The 24,577-nt window shown below is 41.4% G+C and overlaps 1 protein-coding gene across 5 annotated transcripts in view; it reads left to right on the top strand.

Moving 5' to 3' along the window:
* Mmaa (metabolism of cobalamin associated A) overlaps positions 1–24,577 on the top strand; it is a 33,784-nt gene that overhangs the window by 1,718 nt on the left and 7,489 nt on the right. For 2 of the 5 annotated variants that reach the window (XM_076915445.1, XM_034522113.2), the window contains exons 2-3: positions 19,680–20,134; positions 22,744–22,866. In XM_076915445.1, coding sequence (XP_076771560.1) covers positions 19,705–20,134; positions 22,744–22,866 — 553 coding nt within the window. In that variant the 5' untranslated portion in view covers positions 19,680–19,704. Of the gene's footprint in view, positions 1–17,909; positions 18,733–19,679; positions 20,135–22,743; positions 22,867–24,577 lie in introns of those variants that run through there. The other 3 variants (XM_034522115.2, XM_034522114.2, XM_034522116.2) reach the window with 3 other exon arrangements.

The following is a 24,577-nucleotide window of genomic DNA, read 5'->3' as shown; positions in this document are numbered from 1 at the left end:
GAATTTGAACAGAAAAAGTCTAGATTCATGTTCCAAGATGGATCTTGCTGTGCAGTCCAAGGGCACTGGAGAAGGGGCAGAGAGAAGAGCAGTGTTTCTCAGTGTTGATCAGCATGTGCTTGGTGCCAGGTCCTGGCTTTGTGCACAACCATTATTCACACTTGCTGTTCGCTTGTGTGTGGGCCTGCTGACATTTGCACAGGAAGAACCTGAGACTAAGAGAGTTCAGTCACTAGTACTAGTCTCACTAGCACTGCAGTTTTGGAGCAGGGTCAGACAGAGCAATGAATGACGACCTTTAATGATGAGAGGCGCCCTGCACAAATTGACCTCAGAGTAGAAATTTGGACATGTGACTCTTTCTGGAAATAGTGAAAGGTAAGGTGGACAGGAACCTCAGAGAAGCTCTCCCCAGGCAGTGAGTGTGTTCTGAGTTACCTCACTTACCAGTGAGGTAAAGCTTCCAGCAGGGGTGGAGATAACAGCAGGTTAGTGGCATCTGACAGCTTAGTTCCCAAATCAAAATCAGCTACACACGGGGTAATTGTGTGGCCTGTGTGTGCTACATCACAGACACTAATATACTGTAGTGGGTTGACATGCCTTTTCTTGTCCTGGTAATCACTGAAATGGAGAATATTCACTTGATCAGTTCCCAGACAAATATCCCGAGTCAGACCCTGCTGCTGAGCAATCTCCTAATGCAGAAAAATGGGCATGTATCAGACTTTTAAAGAAAAAATACATATTTACAGGTATTCTGTTTTTCAAAAATATCAATTAGCAGTCAGTGTAATGGAGTTATGTAATAACGTAAAATTATTGCATATATTCTTTGATTCTGCAAATGGTGAGTTATGGATACAGAGCAACCATGGTCTACAGAATACTGCTGTCTTAAAAGTTACCACTGTACATTGTGATGAGGGCTGTCCAAGAGGCAGGAGGAGTAATCAAAATACCAGGAAAGCAACTAGTGACTCTGTAGAGGACACACTTGGGCTGATTCTTGAAAGTTGAAGAGGATTTTGTGAGATGATGAGAAAGAGGTCATCCCACATAGAATATGGTGACAGCCACTCTAGAAAAGAGTGTAGCTGGCTCTAGGATCTGTACACATCAGAATGCTGGCAGTAGGATAGTAAAGGTTGAGGAGGGGTTGGTAAGAATTCACAGAGGAGTATATATGTAATGACTGCTTGCCTGAATTGTAAACTTCATGCTACCAGGAGTCATGTCTGACCTTTATGTCAGTATATTCCAAGGTCTAGCACAGAGCCCTGCATATAGCAGCTTCTGCATAAGTATTTATTGAATTAATGGCACATTCATAGAATTAAACATTTTTTTTATTTCTTCAGGTAAGGCAAGGGGAGCCTTGTGTGTTTGAAGGAGAGTATATGAGCATGAGATGCCCGACAGTGTGGAGGATGAGTAGAGAATATGAGAGGTGCCTGTGGTAGACTGTGGCCTTCCAACCGTCACAGTGGACTCATTGCAGAAGAGACAAAGCTAGAGGGTATTATCTGTAAAAGGGATACATTTTTTAAAAATGTTAATCATAGGCTTTATAAGTTTGGTATTGTTCATTCAGAGGTGTAACCCACTACCCAACCTAGATATAATCACTATCTTTGACTGGTGGAGATACATGAACATCTGCCTCCCTGTCTTCCCCCCACGTTCTCTCTTTCATCACCTAGCTTCTACTCCTCTTCTTCCTCCTCCTCTTCTTACTCCATCTCTTCCTCTCAGTACTCCTCCCACCTTAGCTCCTCCTACATATCACCCTTCCTGTTAAAATGAAACTTTTCTCTCAAAATACAATTAGAGCATAATTATGCCAATTTGTACCAGTGAGGTACAAGATAGTCCTAATACCCAGTCCATCCTTTTGTTGACTAACCAGCGCCTCTGTCATCTATCCTAACTGAAACATTTAGTTCTGAACCTGGCTTTAGAATGAATGTCAGCTGACGACCATCCACTCAAATCTTTTCTCTCAAAGTAAATAGTCAGGATTGGCTATGAGGCTATAAGTTTTCAACCCTGTCAGAAATCCAGAATGACTGAGTTAACAATAATTGTGGGAAGCACAAAGCATAGCTTCTAAAACTTAGCCAATTTATAGAGACCTCTGAACACCTGGACACTCGTTCTACTTCAAAACGTTGGAGCATCTGTTCTTCCACCTTCTGGCCCAGGATCATCTGACAGACCTTAGTGCTGCAGAATTATTAAGGGCTGATTACTCTGTCTAGGCAGATATAATCAGTCGACTATTCTGCAAGTGTGTCCTTTTCTAGACAGTAATTTATCTGTAGAAGGAAAGAGGCAATTCTTGCCTAGTGGCTGTCTCACCACAACTGGAGTAATTCCAAGGATGCTCAATTTCTTCTTAGAATCCAAGACAGGAAGCTGTCAGGAGCAGACAGGTCTCTAATGAAAATGAACATTAATACGGAAATGTTTGTCATGTCAATTCTATGGATTTCTGATGTTCTGAAAACCAACTATCCATGTAAGGTAATCTGGACTGTTGCCTGTTAACTCCACTCAGCTATTTCTAAATAAAACATAGAAAACACCCTTATAATAAACTCCAAGCCATGAATTTGCTATAGTCCCTTAACTCACAGGCTGACCATCTCAAATCAGTTTAAAAAGTTAAAGAAGGACTGGGTCTAAGCTTTGTATTCCTAAGTGTGTTATACTGGTACAATGCCTATGAGAGTAACAATATTCATCTCACTCTTATATCAATAAGAAGCTCATGCCAATGAAAACCTTAAAATTTGTAATCAAAGTAAATTGGTGCCATTTAAGAATTTATATCTTCATCTTGATACTAATTATACAGATTTCTACTAATAGGTTATGGCTATGCAATTAACCCCTAGCTAATCCTCTCTATTCCCTCAAAACCACTACTTTTCCCTAGAAAGACAGCCCAACATTTACCACCTTAGTCCCCAAGCCCAGGGAATAGGGGTGCTGACTCTTCATTAGCTTCTTCAAGCTGATTATGGGTATTGAGATATTAGAAGAGGTGGGGGGAGGGGGAGCAAATTGACAAGCTTCTGATGCTGTGTCTTCACTGCCTCCAGATGGAATTCCCAGACCTCAGAGGTTTGAGCAGGTCTGCCCAGCTTGCTTGTTGAGTAGATAAACCAAGGCTGATCATTCTGCAATATACAATTCTCAAAACAAATTTTAGTATCAAGATAGTTTTTTTTTTTTTAAAGAGGGCTGACATTTTATTATGGATGTTGGTCCTAACTGCTTTTCTTTTTTTCCCTCTTTTATTGGATATAATATTTACATTTCAAATTTTATCCCCTTACCGAGTTCCCCCTACCACCCAGGAACCCCTTATCCCATCCCCCCTCCTCCTGCTTCTATGAGGGTGTTCACCCACCTAACCCCCAATCTCCCTCCCCACCCTCAGGTTCCCCCCCCCCCCACTCAGTGCTCAGCCTTCAAGGTACCAATGACCTTGTCTCCCACCTATGCCCAACAAGGCCATCGTCCCCTACATATACAGCTGGAGTCATGTGTCTCTCCATATGTGCTCCTAGGCTGGTGGTTTAGATCCTGGGGAGCTCTGGCTGGTTGGTATTGTTGCTCTCCTCATGGGGGCCACCAACCTTTAAGGCTCCTTCAGTTTACTCTCTAACTCCTCCATTGGGAACCTTTGATCAGATTAATGGATAGCTTCGAGTATCTGTCTCTGGGTATGTCAGACTCTGGGGGACCTCTAAGGAAACAGTCTTATCAGGCTGCTGTCAGCTTTCCCTTCCTGACATCCATATCAGCGTCTGTTTTTGGTGACTGCACATGGAATGAATACCCAGGTGGAATGGTCTCCATACAACCTCTCCTTCAGATTCTGTCCCACACTTTGTCTCCATATTTGCTCCCTTGGGTATTTAGTTACTCCTTCTAAGAAAGACCTAGGCATCCTCACTTGTTCTTTCTTCTTCATGTCGTCTGGTAGTTGAATCTTTGTTGTTTCAAATTTTTGGGCTAATCTCCGCTTATCAGTGAGTAAATACCATGTGTGTTCTTTTGTGATTGGGTTACCTCACTCAGGATGATATTTTCTAGTTCCATCCATTTACCTAAGAATTTCTCGAATTCATTGTTTTTAATAGTTGAGTAATATTCCATTGTGTAAATGTACCACATTTTTTGTATCCATTCCTCTGTTGAAGGGCATCTGGGTTCTTTTCAGCTTCTGGCTATTATAAATAAGGCTGCTATGAACATAGTGGAGCATATGTCTTTGTTATATGTTGGGGCATTTTCTGGGTATATGCCCAGGAGTGGTGTAGCTGGGTCCTCAGGTAGTGCTATGTCCAATTTTCTGAGGAACCACCAGATTGACTTCCAGAGTGGTTGTACCAGCTTGCAACCCCACCAACAGTGAAGGAGTGTTCCTCTTTCTTCACATCCTCGCCAGGCCAGCATCTACTATCACCTGAGTTTTTGATCTTAGCCATTCTGACTGGTGTCAGATGGTATCTCAGTGTTGTTTTGATTTGCATTTCCCTGATGACTAAGGATGTTGAGCATTTCTTAAGGTGCTTCTCAGCCATTCATGTTTCCTCAGTTCAGAATTCTTTGTTTAGCTCTGTACCCCATTTTTAATGGGGTTATTTTGTTGTTTGGCGTCTAATTTCTTGAGTTCTTTGTATATATTCGATATTAGCCCTCTATCAGATATAGGATTGGTAATGATCTTTTCCCAATCTGTTGGTTGCCGTTTTGTCTTGTTGACAGTGTCCTTTGCCTTACAGAAGCTTTGCAATTTGATGAGATCCCATTTGTCGATTCTTGATCTTAGAGCATAAGCCATCGGTGTTTGTTTCAGGAACTTTTCCCCTGTGCCTAGGTATTCAAGGGTCTTCCCCAACTTCTCTTTTATTAGTTTCAGTGTATCTGGCTTTATGTGAAGGTCCTTTATCCACTTGGAGTTGAGCTTTGTACAAGGGGATAAGAATGGATTAATTTGCATTCTTCTACATTTTGACCTCCAGTTGAGCCAGCACCACTTGTTGAAAATGCTGTCCCTTTTCCACTGGATGGATTTAGCTCCCTTGTCAAAGATCAATTGGCCATAGGTGTGCGGGTTCATTTCTGAGTCTTCAATTCTATTCCATTGATCATCCTGTCTGTCTCTGTACCAATACCATGCAGTTTTTTATCACTACTGCTCTGTAGTACAGTTTGAGGTCCGGAATGGTGATTCCCCCAGAAGTTCTTTTATTGTTGAGAATAGTTCTCGCTATCCTAGGTTTTTTGTTATTCCAGATGAATTTGTAAATTGCTCTTTCTGTCTCTATGAAGAATTGATTTGGAATTTTGATGAGTATTGCATTGAATCTGTAGATTGCTTTTGGCAGGATAGCATTTTTACTAAGTTAATCCTGCCAATCCAGGATCTTGGGAGATCTTTCCATCTTCTGAGATCTTCTTCAATTTCTTTCTTCAGAGACTTGAAGTTCTTGTCATACAGATCTTTCACTTGCTTGGTTAGATTCACTCCAAGATACTTTATTTTATTTGTGGCTATTGTGAAGGGTGTCATTTCCCTGATTTCTTTCTCAGCCTGTTTATCCTTTGAATAGAGGAAGGCTACTGATTTGTTTGAGTTGATTTTATATCCAGCCACGTTGCTAAAGTTGTTTATCAGGTTCTCTGGTGGAAGTTTTAGGGTCACTTAAGTATACTATCATATCATCTTGCAAATAGTGAAATTTTGACTTCTTCCTTTCCTATCTGTATCCCTTTGACTTCCTTTTGTTGTCTAATTGCTCTAGCTAGGACTTCCAGTACTATATTGAATAGGTAAGGTGAGAGTGGGCAGCCTTGCCTAGTCCCTGATCTTAGTGGGATTGCTTCAAGTTTCTCTCCATTTAGTTTGATGTTGGCTACTGGCTTGCTGTATATTGCTTTTACTATGTTTAGGTATGGGCCTTGAATTCCTGATCTTTCCAAGACTTTTAACATGAAGGGATGTTGCATTTTGTCAAATGCTTTCTCAGCATCTAGTGAGATGACCATGTGGTTTTTTTCTTTGAGTTTATTTATGTAGTGGATTACATTGATGGATTTCCGAATATTGAACCATCCCTGCATTCCTGGGATAAAGCCTACTTGATCTTGATGGATAATTGTTTTGATGTGTTGTTGGATTCGGTTTGCAAGAATTTTATTGAGTATTTTTGCATCAGTATTCATAAGAGAGATTGGTCTGTAGTTCTCTTTCTTTGTTGGGTCTTTCTTTGGTTTAGGTATGAGCGTAATGGTAGCTTCATAGAATGAATTGGGTAGTGTTCCCTCTGTTTGTATTCTATGGAATAGCTTAAAGAGGATTCGTATTAGGTCTTCCTTGAATGTCTGAAAGAATTCTGCACTGAAACCCTCTGGCCCCGGACATTTTTTGGTGGGAAGATTTTTAATGACTGTGTCTATTTCTTTAGGAGTTATGCAACTGTTTAGATGATTTATCTGCTCCTCGTTTAACTTTGGTACCTGGTATCTATCTAGAAAATTGTCCATTTCATCCAGATTTTCCAATTTTGTTGAGTATAGGCCTTTGTAGTAGGATCTGATGATTTTTTAAATTTCCTCTGTTTCTGTTGTTATGTCTCCCTTTTCAGTTCTGATTTTATTAATTTGAATGCTGTCTCTGCACCCTTTGGTTAGTCTGGCTAAGGGTTTGTCTATCTTGTTGATTTTCTCAAAGAACCAGCTCCTGGTTTTGTTGATATTTTGTATAGTTCTTTTTGTTTCAACTTGGTTGATTTCAGCCCTGAGTTTGATTATTTCCTGCCGTCTACTCCTCTTGGGTATATTAGCTTCTTTTTGTTCTAATGCTTTCAGGTTTGCTGTCAAGTTGTTAATGTATGCTCTTTCCATTTTCTTTTTGTGGGCACTTAGAACTATGATTTTTCCTCTTAGTACTGCTTTCAGTGAGTCCCACAAGTTTTGATATGATGTGTCCTCATTTTCATTTAATTCTAAAAAGTCTTTAATTTCTTTCTTTATTTCTTCCTTGACCAAGTTATCATTGAGTAGAGCATTGTTCAGTTTCCAAGTGTATGTGGGCTTTCCATTGTTTTTGTCCATGTCAAAGACAAGTCTTAGTCCATGGTGGTCTGATAAGGTACTAGGGATTATTTCAGTCTTTTTGTATCTGTTGAGGCCTGTTTTGTGACCAATTATATGGTCTATTTTGGAGAAGGTACCATGAGGTTCTGAGAAGAAGGTATATTCTTTTGTTTTAGGATGAAATGTTCTATAGATGTCAGTTAAGTCCAATTGAGTCATAACTTCTGTTAGTTTCATTGTGTCTCGGTTTAGTTTCTGTTTCCATGATCTGTCCATAGCTGAGAGTGGAGTGTTGAAATCTCCCACTATTATTGTGTAGGGTGCAATGTATGCTTTAAGCTTTAGTAAAGTTTCTTTTATGTATGTGGGTACCCTTGCATTTGGGGTGTAGATGTTGAGAATTGCGAGTTCCTCTTGGTACATTTTTCCTTTGATGAATATGAAGTATCCTTCTTTATCTTTTTTGACTACTTCTGTTTGAAAACTGATTTTATTTGATATTAGAATCGCTACTCCCGCTTGTTTCTTGGGACCATTTGCTTGGAAGATTGTTTTCCAACCTTTTACTCTGATGTAGTGTCTGTCTTTTCCACAAAGATGTGTTTCCTGAATGCAGCAAGATGTTAGGTCCTGTTTACGTATCCAGTCTGATAGTCTATGTCTTTTTATTGGAGAATTGAGTCCATTGATATTAAGAGATATTAAGGAAAAAATGGGTGTTGTTTCCTGTTATTTTTGTTATTGGCAGTGGAGATATGTTTGTGTAGCTACCTTCTTTTACGGTTTTTGGAAGATTACTTTCCTGCTTTTTCTAGGTTGTAGTTTCCCTCCTTGTGTTGGAGTTTTCCACCAATTATCCTTTGAAGTGCTGGATTTGTGTTGAGATACTGTGTAAATTTGGATTTGTCATGCAATATTTTGGTTTCTCCATCAATAATAATTGACAGTTTTGCTGGGTATAGTAGTCTGGGCTGGCATTTGTGTTCTCTTAGGGTCTGTATGATATCGGTCCAGGATCTTCTGGCTTTTATGGTCTCTGGTGAGAAGTCTGGTGTAATTCCTATAGGTCTGCCTTTATATGTTACTTTGCCTTTTTCCCTTACTGCTTTTAGTATTTTTTCTTTGTTTTGTACATTTGATGTTTTGACTATTATGTGGCGGGAAGTATTTCTTTTCTGGTCTAAACTATTTGGAGTTCTGTAGGCTTCTTGTATATTTATGGACATCTCTTTCTTTAGGTTAGGGAAGTTTTCCTCTATAATTTTGTTGAGGATATTTACTGGTCCTTTAAGTTGGGAGTCTTCCCCCTCATCTATACCTATTATCCTTAGGTTTGGCCTTCTCATTGTGTCTTGGATTTCTTGTATATTTGGGGTTAGTAGCTTTTTGTATTTTGCATTTTCTTTGACAGTTGTGTCAATGTTTTCCATGGTATCTTCTGCACATGAGATCTCTCTTCCATCTCTTGTATTCTGTTGGTGATACTTGTGTCTATGACTCCTGATCGTTTTTTTAGGTTTTCTATCTCCAGGGTATTGTCCCTTTGTGATTTCTTTATTGTTTCTACTTCCATTTTTAGATCCTGCATGGTTTTGTTTAATTCCTTCTCCCATTTGGTTGCATTTTCTTGCAATTCCTTAGGGGATTTTTGTGCTTCCTCTTTAAGGGTTTCTATCTGTCTACCAGTGCTCTCCTTAAGTTCTTTGAGAGTGTTATTTATTTATTTCTTAAAGTCCTCTATCATCATCATGAGGAGTGATTTTAATTCTGATTCCTGCTTTTCTGGTGTGATGGGGTGTTCAGGGCTTGCTCTGATGGGGGAACTGGGTTCTGATGATGCCATGTAACTTTGGTTTCTGTTGCTTATGTTCTTGCGCTTGCCTTTTGCCATCTGGTTAACTCTAGTGCTACCTGTACTTGCCGTCTCTGAATGAAGCCTGCCTTTCCAGTTATCTCGCTTGTGTTTGATCTTCTAGAGGTCCAGATGTCTCTGTGATCTTTTCCAGCTGCACTGATTACAGTGGTACCTCTAGGATGCCTCAGGATATGGTACCTCCAATGTAGCAGTCCAGTTAGGTCTGCTGTTCTGGGTGCAGTGTCTCCTCTAGAATATCTCAGGATATGTTGTCTGAAGCTCTGAGTTCAGTTGTTCCTCTGTGGCTCTGGGTTGAGTGGACCTTCCAGTATGTCTTAGGCAGAATCCGGGGTCTACACACCAGCAGGCCAGGCAGAAGTCTGGTCCAGGCCTCAGTTCCGGAAGAGGGGCGGAAGGGGAGTGCCAGCCCGCAGGAGCGGGGAGGGGGTTATCTGCTGGAATCTGAGCACTCACAGCACCCAGCTATGGGCTTAGGGCAGTATGTGGGTTTTCCTACCTAAAGCTGGCTGTCGGATCCATGGAGCCTCCAGAATATCTTGGGCGGGATCCGGGGTCCACACACCCGCAGGCTGGGCAGAGGTCTGGTCCAGCATATCAACAATTCTTAAATCACAAGATGCCCACATAATAATTTCAAGGCCAATTGATAATGGTACAAGCTGCCCAACTAGATTAGACAAGTTATCCGAATTATTTTAACCTTATAAGATATTCATAACTACCTGTGGCTATTTAAAGCCATGCTAGTTCTGAGTCATCCTGTCTGTCCTTCTGTCTCCATCTTGGCTTCTCCTCTCTCTCCTCTCTCCTCTCTCTCTGTAATTCTTAATCTCTGCCTCCCTTTTCCCTGTCCAATCACGGGCTTCTTGCTACACTAATATTTAAGTAGATTGGACAGGGAAATTCCTGCTACATTACTGTAAAAATCATGACAATTAACTGAACAGTTTGATATGATTAATAACTACATTCTTTGGTGTCTGTCTTTCAGGCAAAGGTTACATGAGCAAGCGAGAAGCCGTTCTTGCTACTTAGATCATTTTGCCAGTATAATGGACAGAATCTGCTAGAATGTCAATAAAATTACAAACTTTTCTGTCCTGCCTGTTACATGTATATTAAAGATAAAAAGTTGTTCATTAGGCTAAGTTATATTCACTTTTAAGAAATGTAGTGTCCCTTTAAAATCAGTTTAAACAATGGGCTTATATGGATTTATTGGGTATGACTTTTCTGTGAAATGAAGAACATTTTAAAATGTTTAAAATTTAATTTGTTCTGTACCTAACTCATTATTGGGATATCATGCTGACTTCCTAAATTTGACAAAAGTAAAAAAAATAATTAAACTATGAACACCCAGATGTAACTATGATCCATTCAAATGTGAAGGCTGTTTAGCTTTCTCTTGAGGTCTTAGATTACAGATGTGTTTATGAAATCCCATCACTAGCTGTGAGGCCCCGGGCAATCCACATACAGCAGGGCTCCTTTGTTGTAGGACTGTTGTATGGAGTAGTTAGGAAAGTACACATAGAACCTCAGACATAATACACACAAAGTGAAGCAGAGCTTTTGGTGTCTGCCGTTCACATAGTCACAAGAGATGGGATGCATGGGAGTGGGGTGAGGGGGATCCGCCCTCAAACAGTCTGGAAGGTGTCAGTAGAAGGTGGATAATTGTGTTCGTTTATTGGGGGTAGGTAAAAATGATACCATTGTTTTCTTAGTTCTTGTGTCTCACTTAAAGGACTTTTAAGATCTGTATAGGCATGAAAGAGCTGCCTCCAGAACAAACCTTAAGCCGATCAGATAGTTAGCACAGGCTTTCTGAGAAAGACTGATAGTAATTATTGTGGGACATTGCATGAATGACATTCTCAGTGAATAAAAATACTGTCTTAAAATTGTTTTAGGGAACTGCTTCTTTTGTATGTTAAAGGAACCTCTACTGTCTTTATTAGACAGTTTTTATCCGTTTTGTTTAGAGATTTTGCTTGTATTGTGAATAGACATACTTCCATCTGGTAAAGTTCTTGTTGTGGGTTTGGTTCCTTCCGTATTTATATATTTCTTCTCTGGAGGTTTGGTTAGATGTCAAAGATATCTTGATTGACAGTGGGTACTTGGAAGAGCAGAGTGTGTTCTGTAAGAGTTCTTTGCTCACACAGGTTTTCTCAGTCAAGCTCTCCCACATAGGTTGAGTTCCATTGATTTAAAGAACAGGTTTGAAAAGTTGCTCATGTGCCAGGCCCTTCTTTGGAGCCTGAGGAGGTAAAGACTACATATTGTCCTTTCTGTGGGAACATTGTCAGCTCACAGGAGTGATGAGACCTAGTTAATAGATTTCAAGACAAAGCAATAAATATTGTGTTGCAGATGTGAACAGAAAGTTGAGGAGTGCTGACAAGCATGGTTGACAAGCAAGACTGATGAGCATGGCTGACTGCCTGGGAGGGTCTGAAGGAATGTGCCTCAGAGGGGCGCTGTTTGTCAGTCAGGGTGTGGGTCCAATCTCTGTACGATTTTGATAAAAGTCATAGCAAAACCACTAGCCACCCTTTTCACCTTGCATGTGATTTTTTTTACTAGTTTCTTTTTTAGAAGATATGCTGATATTATGTCTAATTTGGAAGTTGACATGCACACGTGTTGAATGTAACACTGAAGGTTACAATAAATAGTAAAAGACGCATCAAGTTGATTCCTGGGTTAGGAAGAGATCTAAATGAGGAATGAAGGGTCATAGGTTATGGCAAAGATAATTAAATCACGAGTGGTTATTAGACATTTCTCATTTTAAAAAAATCTAAATTCTAATCTTAAAAAAGATTTAGTGGTTGCTATAGCAATTGTATTAGTTTTCCATTGGTGGTGTTAGTGTATACTTAGTGCATTAAGGCAACACATTTATTTTCTTTATTTAATTATTTAATTATTTGATTTGTGGGGGAGGGCACACATGCCAAGTCAGGCATGTGGAGATCAGAGAGCAACTTAGTGTCGACAGCTCTCTTCATCCACTTTTGCTTGGGTTCTGGGAATCAAAGGCAGGTAACAAGGCTTACCTGCTAAGCACCTGTACCTGCTGAACTATCTGGCTGGCCCAACACATTTGTTGCTTTACTGTTTGGTTGGTCATGCCTGACACAGGCTGAAGTAGCTAAAACTAAGGTGTCTGTATTCCACCCGTTTCTCAGTGAATCCTGCTTCTGTTTTTCTTAGCCTCTCCAGTCAGTCAGCCTTCACAGGTTGTCTCTTAGTCTGTTTACTCCAACCTCAGAGCCAACAAGAGTGGACTGAGCCTCCTGGCATCCAGCTGTTCTTTCTCATTTTAAAGGGCCTGGTGATACTACGGAGTCAACTCAGATTAAGTAGACTAATCTTTTTATTCATGAGCACCCTGAATTCTGTTAGCATATTTCAGTTCCCCTTTGTAAAGTAATATAATATGTTCTGAGAGTTGAGGAAGTCAGCCATGTGAGCACTGTCAGAGATGCCATTATTATACACAGTAACATTTAACAATATGGTGTGCCAAAACCAGCTTAGAAGTGCCATGATAACCCTAATGTATGTGAAGTTTTATTTTGAAAAAAAATGCTCTCAACTTCTTCTATCTCTAATCAATTTTAAAACAAGTTTGTATCTTATGGATTTAAACTACATCTAAACACTGGTGATATCCAAATTATGCCTCAGCTCCGAATTCAGTACCAAACCTAAGATTGAAATACAACTGCCAGATCAGTTGGATATTCAATGGGCCTTTGTAAAAATTAAATCGGGGTGGGAGATGGATTTGTAGATAAAGTGTTTGTCATCCAAGTGTGCGGGCAGGAGTTCAGATCCTCAGCTCCCACATAAACACCTCTCAGGCATAGTGACAAGCCATATTCTCAGCACTCTAAGGCCTATAGAGAGATCCCCAAGGGAAATAGCTAACTAGACTAGCCAAATTGGTGAACATAGTTCAAATTAGAAACTCTACCTCAGTCTACAAGGTGGAGCACAATCAAAGACAACATCTGACAACCCCCAGCCTCCACACACATGACATATATATGCCTGACCATACCCATGTTCACAAACATGTCTTCTGCCTGCCTGCCTGTCTGCCTGCCTAGCTACCTACTCTATCTACCTATCTACCTATCTACCTATCTACCTATCTACCTATCTACCTATCTACCTATCTACCTATCTACCTATCTACCTATCTACCTATCTACCTATCTATCTATCTATCTATCTATCTATCTATCTATCTATCTATCTATCTATCATCTTCTGGTCATACCCCAAACCTCACCTCCCAGTCTTCAGCTTTCTGTGGCTCAGGGTAGACCTTAATCTGAGCCTTAACATCTTGTATCCCTTTTCTTGTATGAAAACAGCTCTTTCAGAATTCACATGGAGTTTGACTGAGCATCACCTGTACTTGGTCCAAGCCATCATCTCCTCAGCAGTTACAGTAGTTCCTGTATTGTTTTCTCATCTTGTTCTACATCTTACTCACTGCTACCTACTTTGGAATTTTACATAAAGTAGCCAGAGATCCTAAACAAAACACAACAACAACAACAACAAAAAAAACAGTAATGGGCTGGAGAGATGGCTCAGCCGTTAAGAACACTGGCTGTTCTTCCAGAGGTCCTGAGTGCAATTTCCAGCACCCACATGGTGGCCCACAACCATCTGTCATGGAATCTGATTCCCTCTTCTGGTGTGCATGAAGACAAAGCACTCATATACATAGGATGAATAAATAAATAAATATGCATGATAAGTTCTTTGTCCTGTCTTCCCATCTCATGCATTTAGTACACTCATCTGTCTGTAAAAGTCCATGTTAATCCTATCTTTGACTGTCTCTCCTATACTTTCCTGGTGGCTCATTCAGATCCAGACACAGTGACTGACTCACAAACAGTACATTGATTTTCTCCTAAGAACATAAACTTTTGTTACTGCTGTATTCTCAGAGCTAAACTAGTACATGGTACATAGTAAATGCTCAAGCATTTATTTGACAGATGATTCGTGATCTACTTGGTTTGGGGTCCCCTCTCCCTTAATGTATTACTTTGGGCTTGTTTGGTAACCAGAAGTAGTCATGGCAAGGCATCTTAATACAAAAGGACATATTTTAAATAGTTCTAATTTGCTTTTAAACAGTACATCTTTTCTTAGAATGGTAGGGTTACATTTGATAATGAGCATGTTCTGTGGCCTCTGCATTTCACCTTAATATTCTTCTTACACACTTTGAAAGATAGGCAGTTACAAATATCTACTTCTCTTCTAGCCACACACAGCTCTTTTGTAGTAACATACTTCATCAAAATGTCAGAAAGAGCCAAAAGTCTTGGATTTTAGTCCTGCCTCTGTGACTACACACACTTAATTCTTGATTTCTCTTTTGGTTAAATGAGACCAACAACTGTCATCCTACTGTCTTCATGGAACTGGAGAATAATAGAAAGTGTTTGAAGATGGTTTATAAACTCTGAAGTCTTGGGAAGTGGAGAAGTAAGTTCAGATCAGCTGTATCTTTTCTCTATGGTTAATTGTTTTTAAGTAACTACAGCATACCAGATGTGTCAGCTTTGTGGAGTCTCACGGGCAGGAAGCTCTTTAATTTGACTTCTGTTTTCTGTCCCTTAATGCCACACCCAAGTCTGTGTTCTCCACTTTGGTTTCCTTGCTAGGGACCCTGTCTCAGGTCTCTTACTCTGGCCTCCGTTGCTAGAGTCTCATCACTGTTCAATTCTCACGGTGCTTCTACATGCATATGCTACTGTATGCTGCTGCTGCTGCTGCTAAAACGACTGTTACTACTACTGTTACTAACTATTACTACTAAGATTGATTGTGTTACCTCTGTAAGAGTCTCTGTCATTCGCCCATGACAACAAAGGGTAGTTTTGGCCTTAGTTTTTATCCTGGTTCAAACCTCATCTCTCGTCACTTGTTCTGTATAGTCAAGTCTTCTGCCTTCACTGACTTTCCCAATCTTCTCTAATATGGCAAGGACTAAACCAAGCATCTACACTGAATTTACATATTTAAGGCCTCAGCTTGGAAAACCTGCCCCATCCTTCTTTTTTTTTTTTTTTTTTCCTTTCTTTCTTTCTTTTTCTTTTTCTTTTTCTTTTTCTTTTTTTTTTTTTAATTCTTTCAGACTTAGTCCTGGCATTGACTCTCCAGTGACTTGAATTCCTCAGTGAGAGTTAGAGCCTGTGATGTTGACTTTACCCTTAGCACTTTGTGCTTTGGGCTGTTTGCTGCTTTGCTTTGTTTGAACATGGTGTGTCTTATTCTATGAACTTGTGAAGTACTAAGGCTACGTCACTGAAGAAGATGAAGTAGTCTTAGGAAGCTGCAATAGGTTGAGTAGAAATCTCCACAGGATATGTCCATGTTCTAACCCCTAAACTTGAAAATGTGACCCTACTTGAAAAAGCAATCTCTCTGTTGGAATTTAGCAGATACTTCCAACATTATAGTAATTTGTTAGAACTGCTGTGAGGAACTAAGTAGAAGATTAAAGCTGATGACTGTGTGTCTGTTATTGCTCTCATCAGTGACCAAAATGCCTGGAACAGGTGACAGGGGAGGAGAGCCTTGTTTTGGTTCATTGTGCAGGGTGATTTCAGCACCCTATGGAGAGAATGACCTGGAGGCTGGAGCAGATGGTGGGCCTCCTCATATCACCCAGGCATATGGAAGGTCAGAGCTTGGGGCCAGAAGCAAAGAGAACCAGTCCCATAGCAAACCACTGTGCCAGCCACGTCCCATGTCTTAAAGGTTCTACAGCTTCCTAAAACTGTCAGCAGTTGGGGACTGAGTAATTCCCAGGAGCCATAGGGACCAGGTCAGATTTGGGCTGGAGCACCAGGAGCACCTGGCACCATTTTGTTCACCACTCATGTCTCACTGTTACTCTGATGATCCGGGGACTACGTGTCCTCAGGAAAGAATGGCTGAATAAAAACACAGTTCTTGCCAGTGAACTCTCCGTCTAGTTGTACTGGTAGTAGTGTTGATAAGAGTTTTACATAAGGGTGTGCTGAAAGAAGCCTTTGGAGACAGTCCCCTTATTTTCTTTCAAAAGATTAAAAAAAAAAAAACATTTTATAAATCTGGTGTGGTGGGGCACACCTTTAATCCCAGCACTTTTGAAAGGCAGAGGCAGATGGATCTCTGAGTTTGAGGCCAGCCTGGTCTACAGAGTGAGTTTTAGAATAGCCAGGGCTGCACAGAGAAACCCTGTCTCAAAAACAAACATTAGTATAGGTGTTTTGCTGGCATGAATGCCTGTGTACTTGTATGCAGGGCTCTCAGAGGTCTGAAGAGGGTGTCTGAACCCCTGGAACAGGAGTTCAGACACTTGTGATCTGCCATGTGGGTGCGATCCAGGTTGTCTGGAAGAGCAGCCAGTGCTCTTAACTGCTGAGCCACCTCTCTAACCCCTAAAATTTTTATTTTTATTTTTACTTTTAAATTCTGTATTGTATGCTTATGTGCACACGAGTGCAGGTGCCTACTGAGGCCAGGAGAAGGCATCAGACCCCCTGAAGCTGGAAGTAGAGTAGTAGTTAGCTGCCTGGTGTGGGTGCTAGGAATGAAACTTGGGTCCTCTGTATGAGCTTATGTGCTCTTAACCACTGAGTCATTGTTCTGCCTCCTACCTTTTTGTTGTTTTAAGTATGTACAGGTAGTGATGGATGTTTAATACTTTTTACACACTTTGAAAAATTGTCCTTTTATCACAGTATTTTCTGTGAGACTCTGTCTCCTTCTAGAAGACTCAGAAGTTACACACATAGTCTCACCAACAAGACTGCCTAAACATGAGCTGAACAAGGACAATAATAGACATCCTGAATTGGATGGCAAAGCCCACAAGGCCTCAACCCTATGGAAAGAACTGCAGGCAACTAAGGGATGCTGAGAGAGGGAGAAATGGCCTTCCCCAGGGAAGAGCACACCAATCGGTTATCTAAAACCAAAGGGTCAGCCCTGAAAACACACATACAAAAACATAAATAGACTGAGTAGGTTGTTTTTAGGAATATATATATATATATATATATATATATATGCATATATATACATATATGCATATATATATAAATATATATATATATATATATATATGCATATAACAATTAATGGAAAGATGCCATGGACTTAAAAGAGAGCAAGGAGGGGTATAAGGGACAGTTTGAAATGAGGAAAGGGAAGAGAGAAATGATGTTATTATCTCAAAAATAATTGTCCTTTTAGAATAAGGTTAATTTTATATAAGCAGAAGTTATAATACCTTTGTATTAGTCAGTTCTTTTGAGTAATAGAACTTATGAAATGAATAGAATGACTATGTACATCTATGCTTATATATGCCTGCGTATATACATAAATTACATATATGATTTATTAAGATGGCTTACAGGCTATAGTTCAGATAGTCCAACAGTCCAGTAGTTGTTCAGTCTGTGAGGCTGGATGTCCTAGCTGGTCTTCAGTCTACACTGGAATCCTGTGGAAGTAGGCTCTAACACTAGTGAAGGAATAGTTTGCTAGCTAGCAGAGCAAGACCAAGCAGGCAAAGAGCTTCCTTCTGTGTTCTTTAGAGGCTGCCAGCAGAAGGTGTGGCTCAGATTACAGGTGGGTCTTCCCACTCCAAATTATTTAAGAAGTCAGTCACAGGTATGCCCAGTCATTTGGATTTTAGTTAACTCCAGATGTAGTCAAGTAGACAACCAAGAATAGGCATCACAACCTTCCTCAGAATAGAAAAAAAAAAAAAAAAGATTGGAAAATCAGAGCAGCTCTAATTCTACAAATGAAAACCTTTAATACACTTCTTTACTTCTAATAGAATGTTTATTATTAACTGACATAAATTTCATATTCATTGGCTTCCAAGTATCATTTAGAGAAAGTACCTTAGAGCAATAAAGTAACTTAATGTGCTACAAAGAATAAGGAAACCAAGACTTACCTGGGCAGCTTCTGCACATCTGTACATCCCCGCTTACCCCTAGAAGTTGGGTGTGTGACTTAACATCACAGTGTCTTACAAATTGATAAACTGCAAACCTGATGCTAGCTACTCTGGGCCTCCTACAGGAACCAAGTCATCTAATCCTCACATTCACCTGCTCTGTCTGTTCTCTTTACTCCCACAGATTTGCAGCACAGAATGCTTAAGTAACTTGCCCAGAGTCATGACACCAAAAGGGAGTGGCTATGCTGGTACCTTTTGTCCCGTTCTGACTTAACATATTTAATACACTGGGAAGTTGTGTTGAGGAAATCTGAAAAGACTCTCTACCTAGTTCTGTGGTAGTTCAGACCTGAGTGTGCTTACCCACAGAGGCTGGTGTGGGGCTGGGAAGAGACAAGGTGCTTCTGACCATCTCTGAGATACACTGGTCTGGTCACTCCCCGGCCTACGCCATTTACTTCACATCAAGGCTTATTGTTGTTGATTGTGTGCTTATGTCAGATTATTCGGGGTGCCTCTCTGAGTACATGCTGTACCTACACTGTGCCTCAAGTGCTACACTCCTAATCACACTTCTTATGCAGAGAATGAATAAGAGGCCAGCGGCAGAGGGAATCTTCTGAAAGAATCTTTTGTGCATGCCTCAGAATCGGGTATGTTGACCTGAAGAAATCCTTAAGATGAATACAGGAAAAACATGGCAGAAAATATCTACTCTAATGAGGTCTTGTATATTATTTTCTATATTTGCTACTTAACTTATTATTATATGTGTATACACACACACTCATGAGCTTGCCACAGGTAGGATAACCAATGGAAGTCAGTTCTTTCTGTTGTGGGTCCCAGGAATGGAACTCTGGTTGTTAGGTATATATAGCAAACACTTTTTAAAAAGGCCTTGTGTTGGTTTTGTTTACAGGGCAATTTTAATGTAAATTCTATTTTACAATAAGTAGTTTCATGTTTTGAGTTATTCTTAGTACTAACTGTGGCCAAGAGCGCCCTCTACTAAATTTTAGTGTCTTAGTTAGGTTTCTCTTGCTGAAATAAAGCACCATAACCAGGTGCATCTTGGGAGGAAAAGTTTTATTAGGCTTACAGGTCAGAGAGTCCATCATCAAGGGAAGCCAGGGTAGGACCTAAAGCCTGAAATGAAGCCAAGACCATGGAGGAATGCTGGTTTCTGGTTGGCTCAGTTTTCCAGTTGGAGTCCCAGAGGATTCCTGAAGAGCTGCTGATCTTCAGTCTACATTTAAACCCTGAATAAGTTGGCTCTAATATTGGCCAGTATAGCTTAGCAGCAGGGTAGATGAACTTGCCAGTGAGAGTGAGGGCAAGCAGGCAAAAATCGAAGTGTTCTTTTTCCATGTCTATGTGGGCTGCAACCAGAAAGTGTGGCCCGGATTTAGGGTGGGCCTTCCTGCTTCAAATAAACTGATTAAGAAAATCTCTCACAGGGAGTGCTCAGTAGCCTGGGTTTTAGTTGTTTCCAGATGGAGTCAAGCTGACAACCAAAATTAGTCAACATGTATATTATCAAGAACCCTGATTACTCATGTCTTAGAATGCAGGAAAACAGTATGCAGGAATGCTGTGGTCTCTCAGTTTTACTACTTCAGTGTTTTAATTGTCTGTTGAACTCAAAAATATACTTTTCCTTCCTTCTAGGCCAAAGTAGCCAGTTACAGACAAAATGACTATTCCCATGCTGCAACTTTCTCCTTACCGGCATTTACTGGCCCGCCTCTCCAGAGTGCATTCCCCAAGGCTCCGTCACTCACATCACCCTGCACCCGGGTCCCCAGGTGCTCTGCCAAACTCTTCTGGACACCATTGTACTAAGAGGGTACTACTGTCTGACGCCTTCAGGAGAACATTATGTGTCCAGGCAACCTTGAAGGACCACACAGAAGGACTTTCTGATAAAGAACAAAGATTTGTGGATAGACTTTATATGGGTTTAGTTCAAGGGCAGAGAGCTTGCCTAGCAGAGGCTATAACTCTCGTGGAGTCAACTCACACCAGGAAGAAGGAGCTGGCTCAGGTGCTTCTCCAGAGAGTCTTAGCCCACCAGCGGGAGCAGGAGCTGCAGAACCAAGGAAAGCCACTCACATTTCGAGTAGGTCGGTTTTCTTTTTCTGTTGTTCAGGAAATGGTTTTCTAAATTCTTTTAAAATACGTCCAAGAGGTATGAGATCAAATTGAGATTTCTTTGCTTGATATTTGGGTGAAATATAAATGCTGTTTTTATAGGTGTTAATCTTCATATATGGTAAAATTACCATGACCATTTGAAGCAAGGCTGTGTACTCAGGAAGAGTAAGAATCTTGCCATGGATTCCAGACCCCAAACATGCTGGATGAGTGTTAACAGGGTGCTCGTTTTTGGCAGTCTTCTGTTTCTGCACCCATTCATGATTAGCTCCCCTAGTCACGTTGGACGTCTCTGTCTCTGCTGCTTCATTGGCCTTTCTGTATACAAGTCTTCCTTCTCCTTCTTTTGTTTTCTTTAGTCTTGCTATCTCATACAGGCCAACTTTAACTGTCCATCCTCCTGCCTCAGCCTCTTGAATGCTGGGTCAGCTCTCCCAATACTCATTCCCGTGGAGCCATCTTACCCACACTCCCCCACCACCAGGGCCAGCTCCACTGTGTTGCCTGGGTAAGGTGCAGGGCCCTCCTTGCTTAATGCTGCCTCAGTGCTGAGAAGTGGGGCCAACTCTCCAGGGTACCCCGTCATCAGTAAGGGGCAGGGCCAATTCTGCACAGCCCCTGGACATCCATGTGATCCCCCGGCTGCTGACCCAACCAGGGACATCCTCATGTTCTCTCGTGGTAATAATGCACCGTGGATGTCGACACGGACCCCTGCCATTGCACAGCCATGGACCCAGACATGGCGGCCTGGGCTGGGACCTCCCCATGGCCCCAGGTGACAGAGCTGGCTACTCACGCCAGGCTCCTTCTCTCCACCCTCGAGTCCCCAGTTCCATCTCTGTTCAATGCTCAAGCACTGTTGAGCAGCAGCAGGAGTATAGCAGGGTAGTGTGGGTGGGAAGAGTGTCCCATGACAGTGAAGCAGGTGCTTTGAACCAACTCTTCTGCTAAAAAGCAGTTGAGATGGTGGGATTTGAACTTGTGAGTAATGAGTAGATGCATACAAGCATTGGTGTTGTACTGGACTTTGTATCATAGTGTAGTGGTAACACAGGGAATCAAATCTCCTAGGAATGGATAGGAATGCTTTAAAGATGGTTTTCACAAATAGGTCTCCAGCAATCTCTGTAGTTGTCCATATATGTATTTCACAGTCCTTCCTCTACCCGAAAGGAGGGGCTCTAATTATGAGAGTACTACACTGGGTCTTGGCAGTTTTTATGTGTTGTAGGGCAACCCCCCAAGGAGAAAACCTAGCATGACAAAGTCTACTTATACTTAGCTTTAGAGAGCCCTTGAAGAAACAAGGGCCCCAGGGATGTGTTTGTTTAGCAGCTCACACACAACCTTCTCAGGCTTTCTGGATAGTCTACCCTGATCTTAGGCCAGGTTAACTCAAGCCTTTAGTCACTTTATCATCATCATGAATAAAAGTAACACAGGTTTATGCAGCATCTGTAAAGGTGCTTGAGATGGAGACCTCCATGAGTACTGAGGACCTAAGCCTGCCACACACGACACACACCTGGAAGACTGTTGAATGCCTGCGTGTAACAATCTTTATTCAGTGGGAACAGCTCTCTCTGGCCTGCTGTGTACTTGACACACTGTACTAAACATAATCTCATCTAAGTCTTAAAACAACCTGCAAAGACCCATACTGTTGCAGTAGCTGCTGTCCTGTGGAGAATGCTGAGACACCAGGGGAGGTAAGCAGCACAGGACAGACCACAAGTCTTGGATTTGTGAGGATCTCACAAGGATGAGACCCACTGACAGCCTGGGGCTTGCCCCTTACCTGCCATGGTCGACTGACTCTCCATTGGTGCTTCTCTGCCATTTTGAACACGAGTGTTTTTTCTTTTCAGATTTTCTGTTATTAGATATTTTCTTAAAGTTATGAGTAAGAAGAAAAATATTTGTATAGAAAATTACTTTCTCAATCACTGGCAATTTCTAGAGTAATGGATTGTTTTTCCAGTGGGCAGAAGCAGGAGAGGGGTGGGTGGGATCATTACCCACCATGATAAGAGAACAGCAGATGTAGAAATTCCGCACTCCACAACCCAAGCAATAACATGTGTTCCCAAAGATCTGCAGTACAGGAAGAGGGCAAACCACATCTTCTGGTTGGTGAAAGTGAACTTTATGAATATACAGAACTTGCAATTTTTCCTCTCTATCTCACTGCTTGCTACTCAGAAATTAGATACAGATAAGATTTTCACTTACACTTTAAGGCATGTTAAAATATGTCAATTATGGTTTTCATAGACTAGATGAGACTACTCATGGTGCTGATTGTATCTATGGGAGACCTGTAAGTCACTCAAGGAACAGTAGCTAGAGCCACCCCCCCCCCCCAAGAGACTGCCAAACAGCCATTCCCAGACCCTCAAAGCAGGGCAGTGTCCAGGCCGTACCAGGGGGGAACATAGCCCAAGATCAGGCCACCCACCAAATCTCTGAGCTTGCCCCAAGATCAGACCACATGTGACTGTATGCTATTCCTTGGCTCCCAAATGCCAGGATGCCTTTTCTTCTGAGCTGTAACACAGACCTCTTTCTATTATAGGATTGTCTGGGCCCCCTGGTGCAGGAAAATCAACCTTCATAGAATGTTTTGGGAAGATGCTGACTGAGCAAGGACACAGATTGTCTGTGCTAGCTGTGGACCCATCTTCTTGCACCAGTGGTGGTGAGTGTGGCTGGACAGCTCCTGAGGGCTCTGATACAGGGTAGTGGGAATTGGTAGTTGGGTGGCCTCTAGCTGCCAGCTGAGTTTGGTCTCATGAGAGGTGCCATTTCTGTTCTGCAGAGTGACATAGAAACTCTGAGACTTGGTTAGGAAGTGCTGCACTCCACAGAGGCGATCAGCTTGTGGGTAGCTCCGTGGATACTCAGGCAAGGTGAGAGGGGCCAGTAGATGAGGCTGATCAAAGGGCACATGTTAGCCTTTTGGTGATCATGCCTAAGACCAGGGCCTATTTGCAGACTTTGTTTCTCCAGTGGTCTCTGCTTTTCTGTTATTGTCTTCATGGTGTTGTAGCATCTCTTCAATTAATCTTGAGGGAAAAGTACAAGTGTTTATAGCTTGTCATCTGTCTGGTATATGTCCAGTGAAACAAAGCTCTGTCTGTACCAAGGAGCCTGTAACTTACTGCTGTTCCCTGCAGCACTGAGCAGAGCGAGCACACAGAGCACAGCACAGTGCTCAGCACTTACTGCTGCTGTGAGGTCATGCATTCACTCAACACTTCATTTGCAGCTCATCAGAGATAAAATGAATGTAAACTTAGCTCCCCAAGGACCATTTAAAGAAAGCATACAAAGTCTTTCCTGTAACTACCCAGGAACCATTCCCCCCCTTTCTCTCTTCTTGAGTTAAGCTGCTTGGATTACAGCTATTCAATGAACTGGTATTGAAGTGCCTTCTCTAGGTGAGGCACCAGCACAAGAGGTGGCTCTAGGGTGCTTATGACACAGTGCTCTTGGCCTTGCTAGTCTATGTCTTGTGAGGGAAACGAGTAACAAGCAGTCACACTATAGTACTCGGTATTTAGTGAAAGTGTTTGGTTTGTATGCTGTGGTGTTCTTCAGGAAGTAATCATACTTTAAGACCTTAGGTCAGGAGAGAAGTAGATAACAGCTCCTAGTCACTCTTCACTGAGGAGTAGGGCTCAGAGCAGTCAAAGGGTTTGGTTCTCTGTAATGCAAAGTTTACTGTAAATGAAATTATATCAAGTTCCAAGATGATATTCTTGTCAATTTGTAGTCTAGGTTATTTACTGTGTAAGAATTTTGCTAAATGAACTTGGCACCTGTCTTTAGTCCCAGCACTCAGCAGGCAGAAGCAAGCAGATTTCTGCTCTACAGAGTGAGTTCCAGGGTAGCCAGACTACACAGAGAAACCCTGTCTTGAAAAACCAAAACAAACAAACAAACAAACAAATAAACAAACAAAGGAACTTTGCTAAATGAAAATTAATGAAGGGTTTTCATAAATGATTATAATTTTTGTACAAGTGAGAAAGCCATTTCCTCCCCACCTTCATGGTCTAGAGTATTTTCCATAGTAAAATAAAATAATAGCTTGAAATAGTAATTAATAGCAGACTTGATGTTATATCCTGTGATTAAAGTTGCATAGCACATAGCTAGGTGGCTTCTAACCTTTCTTTTCTATGTGTGTGTGTGTGCATGCATGTATGTAAGAGAGACATGTGTGTGAAGGTCAGAGGTCGGCCTCAGTCTTTGCCTTCCCAGTGCTAGGATTACAGGCCTGCCTTTCTCATATGAATGCTGAGGTCAGACTCCTTTCCTTGTGCTTGCAAGACAAGCACACTACTGACTAAGTTGTGGCTCTTAACATTTTCAAACTGAGAGTGAAGGGTCCTATTCTTAGGGTT

Source organism: Arvicanthis niloticus, chromosome 18, assembly GCF_011762505.2.
Source record: "Arvicanthis niloticus isolate mArvNil1 chromosome 18, mArvNil1.pat.X, whole genome shotgun sequence".
Taxonomy (NCBI): Eukaryota; Metazoa; Chordata; class Mammalia; order Rodentia; family Muridae; genus Arvicanthis; species Arvicanthis niloticus.
This window is presented reverse-complemented; position numbering and strand designations above follow the sequence as displayed.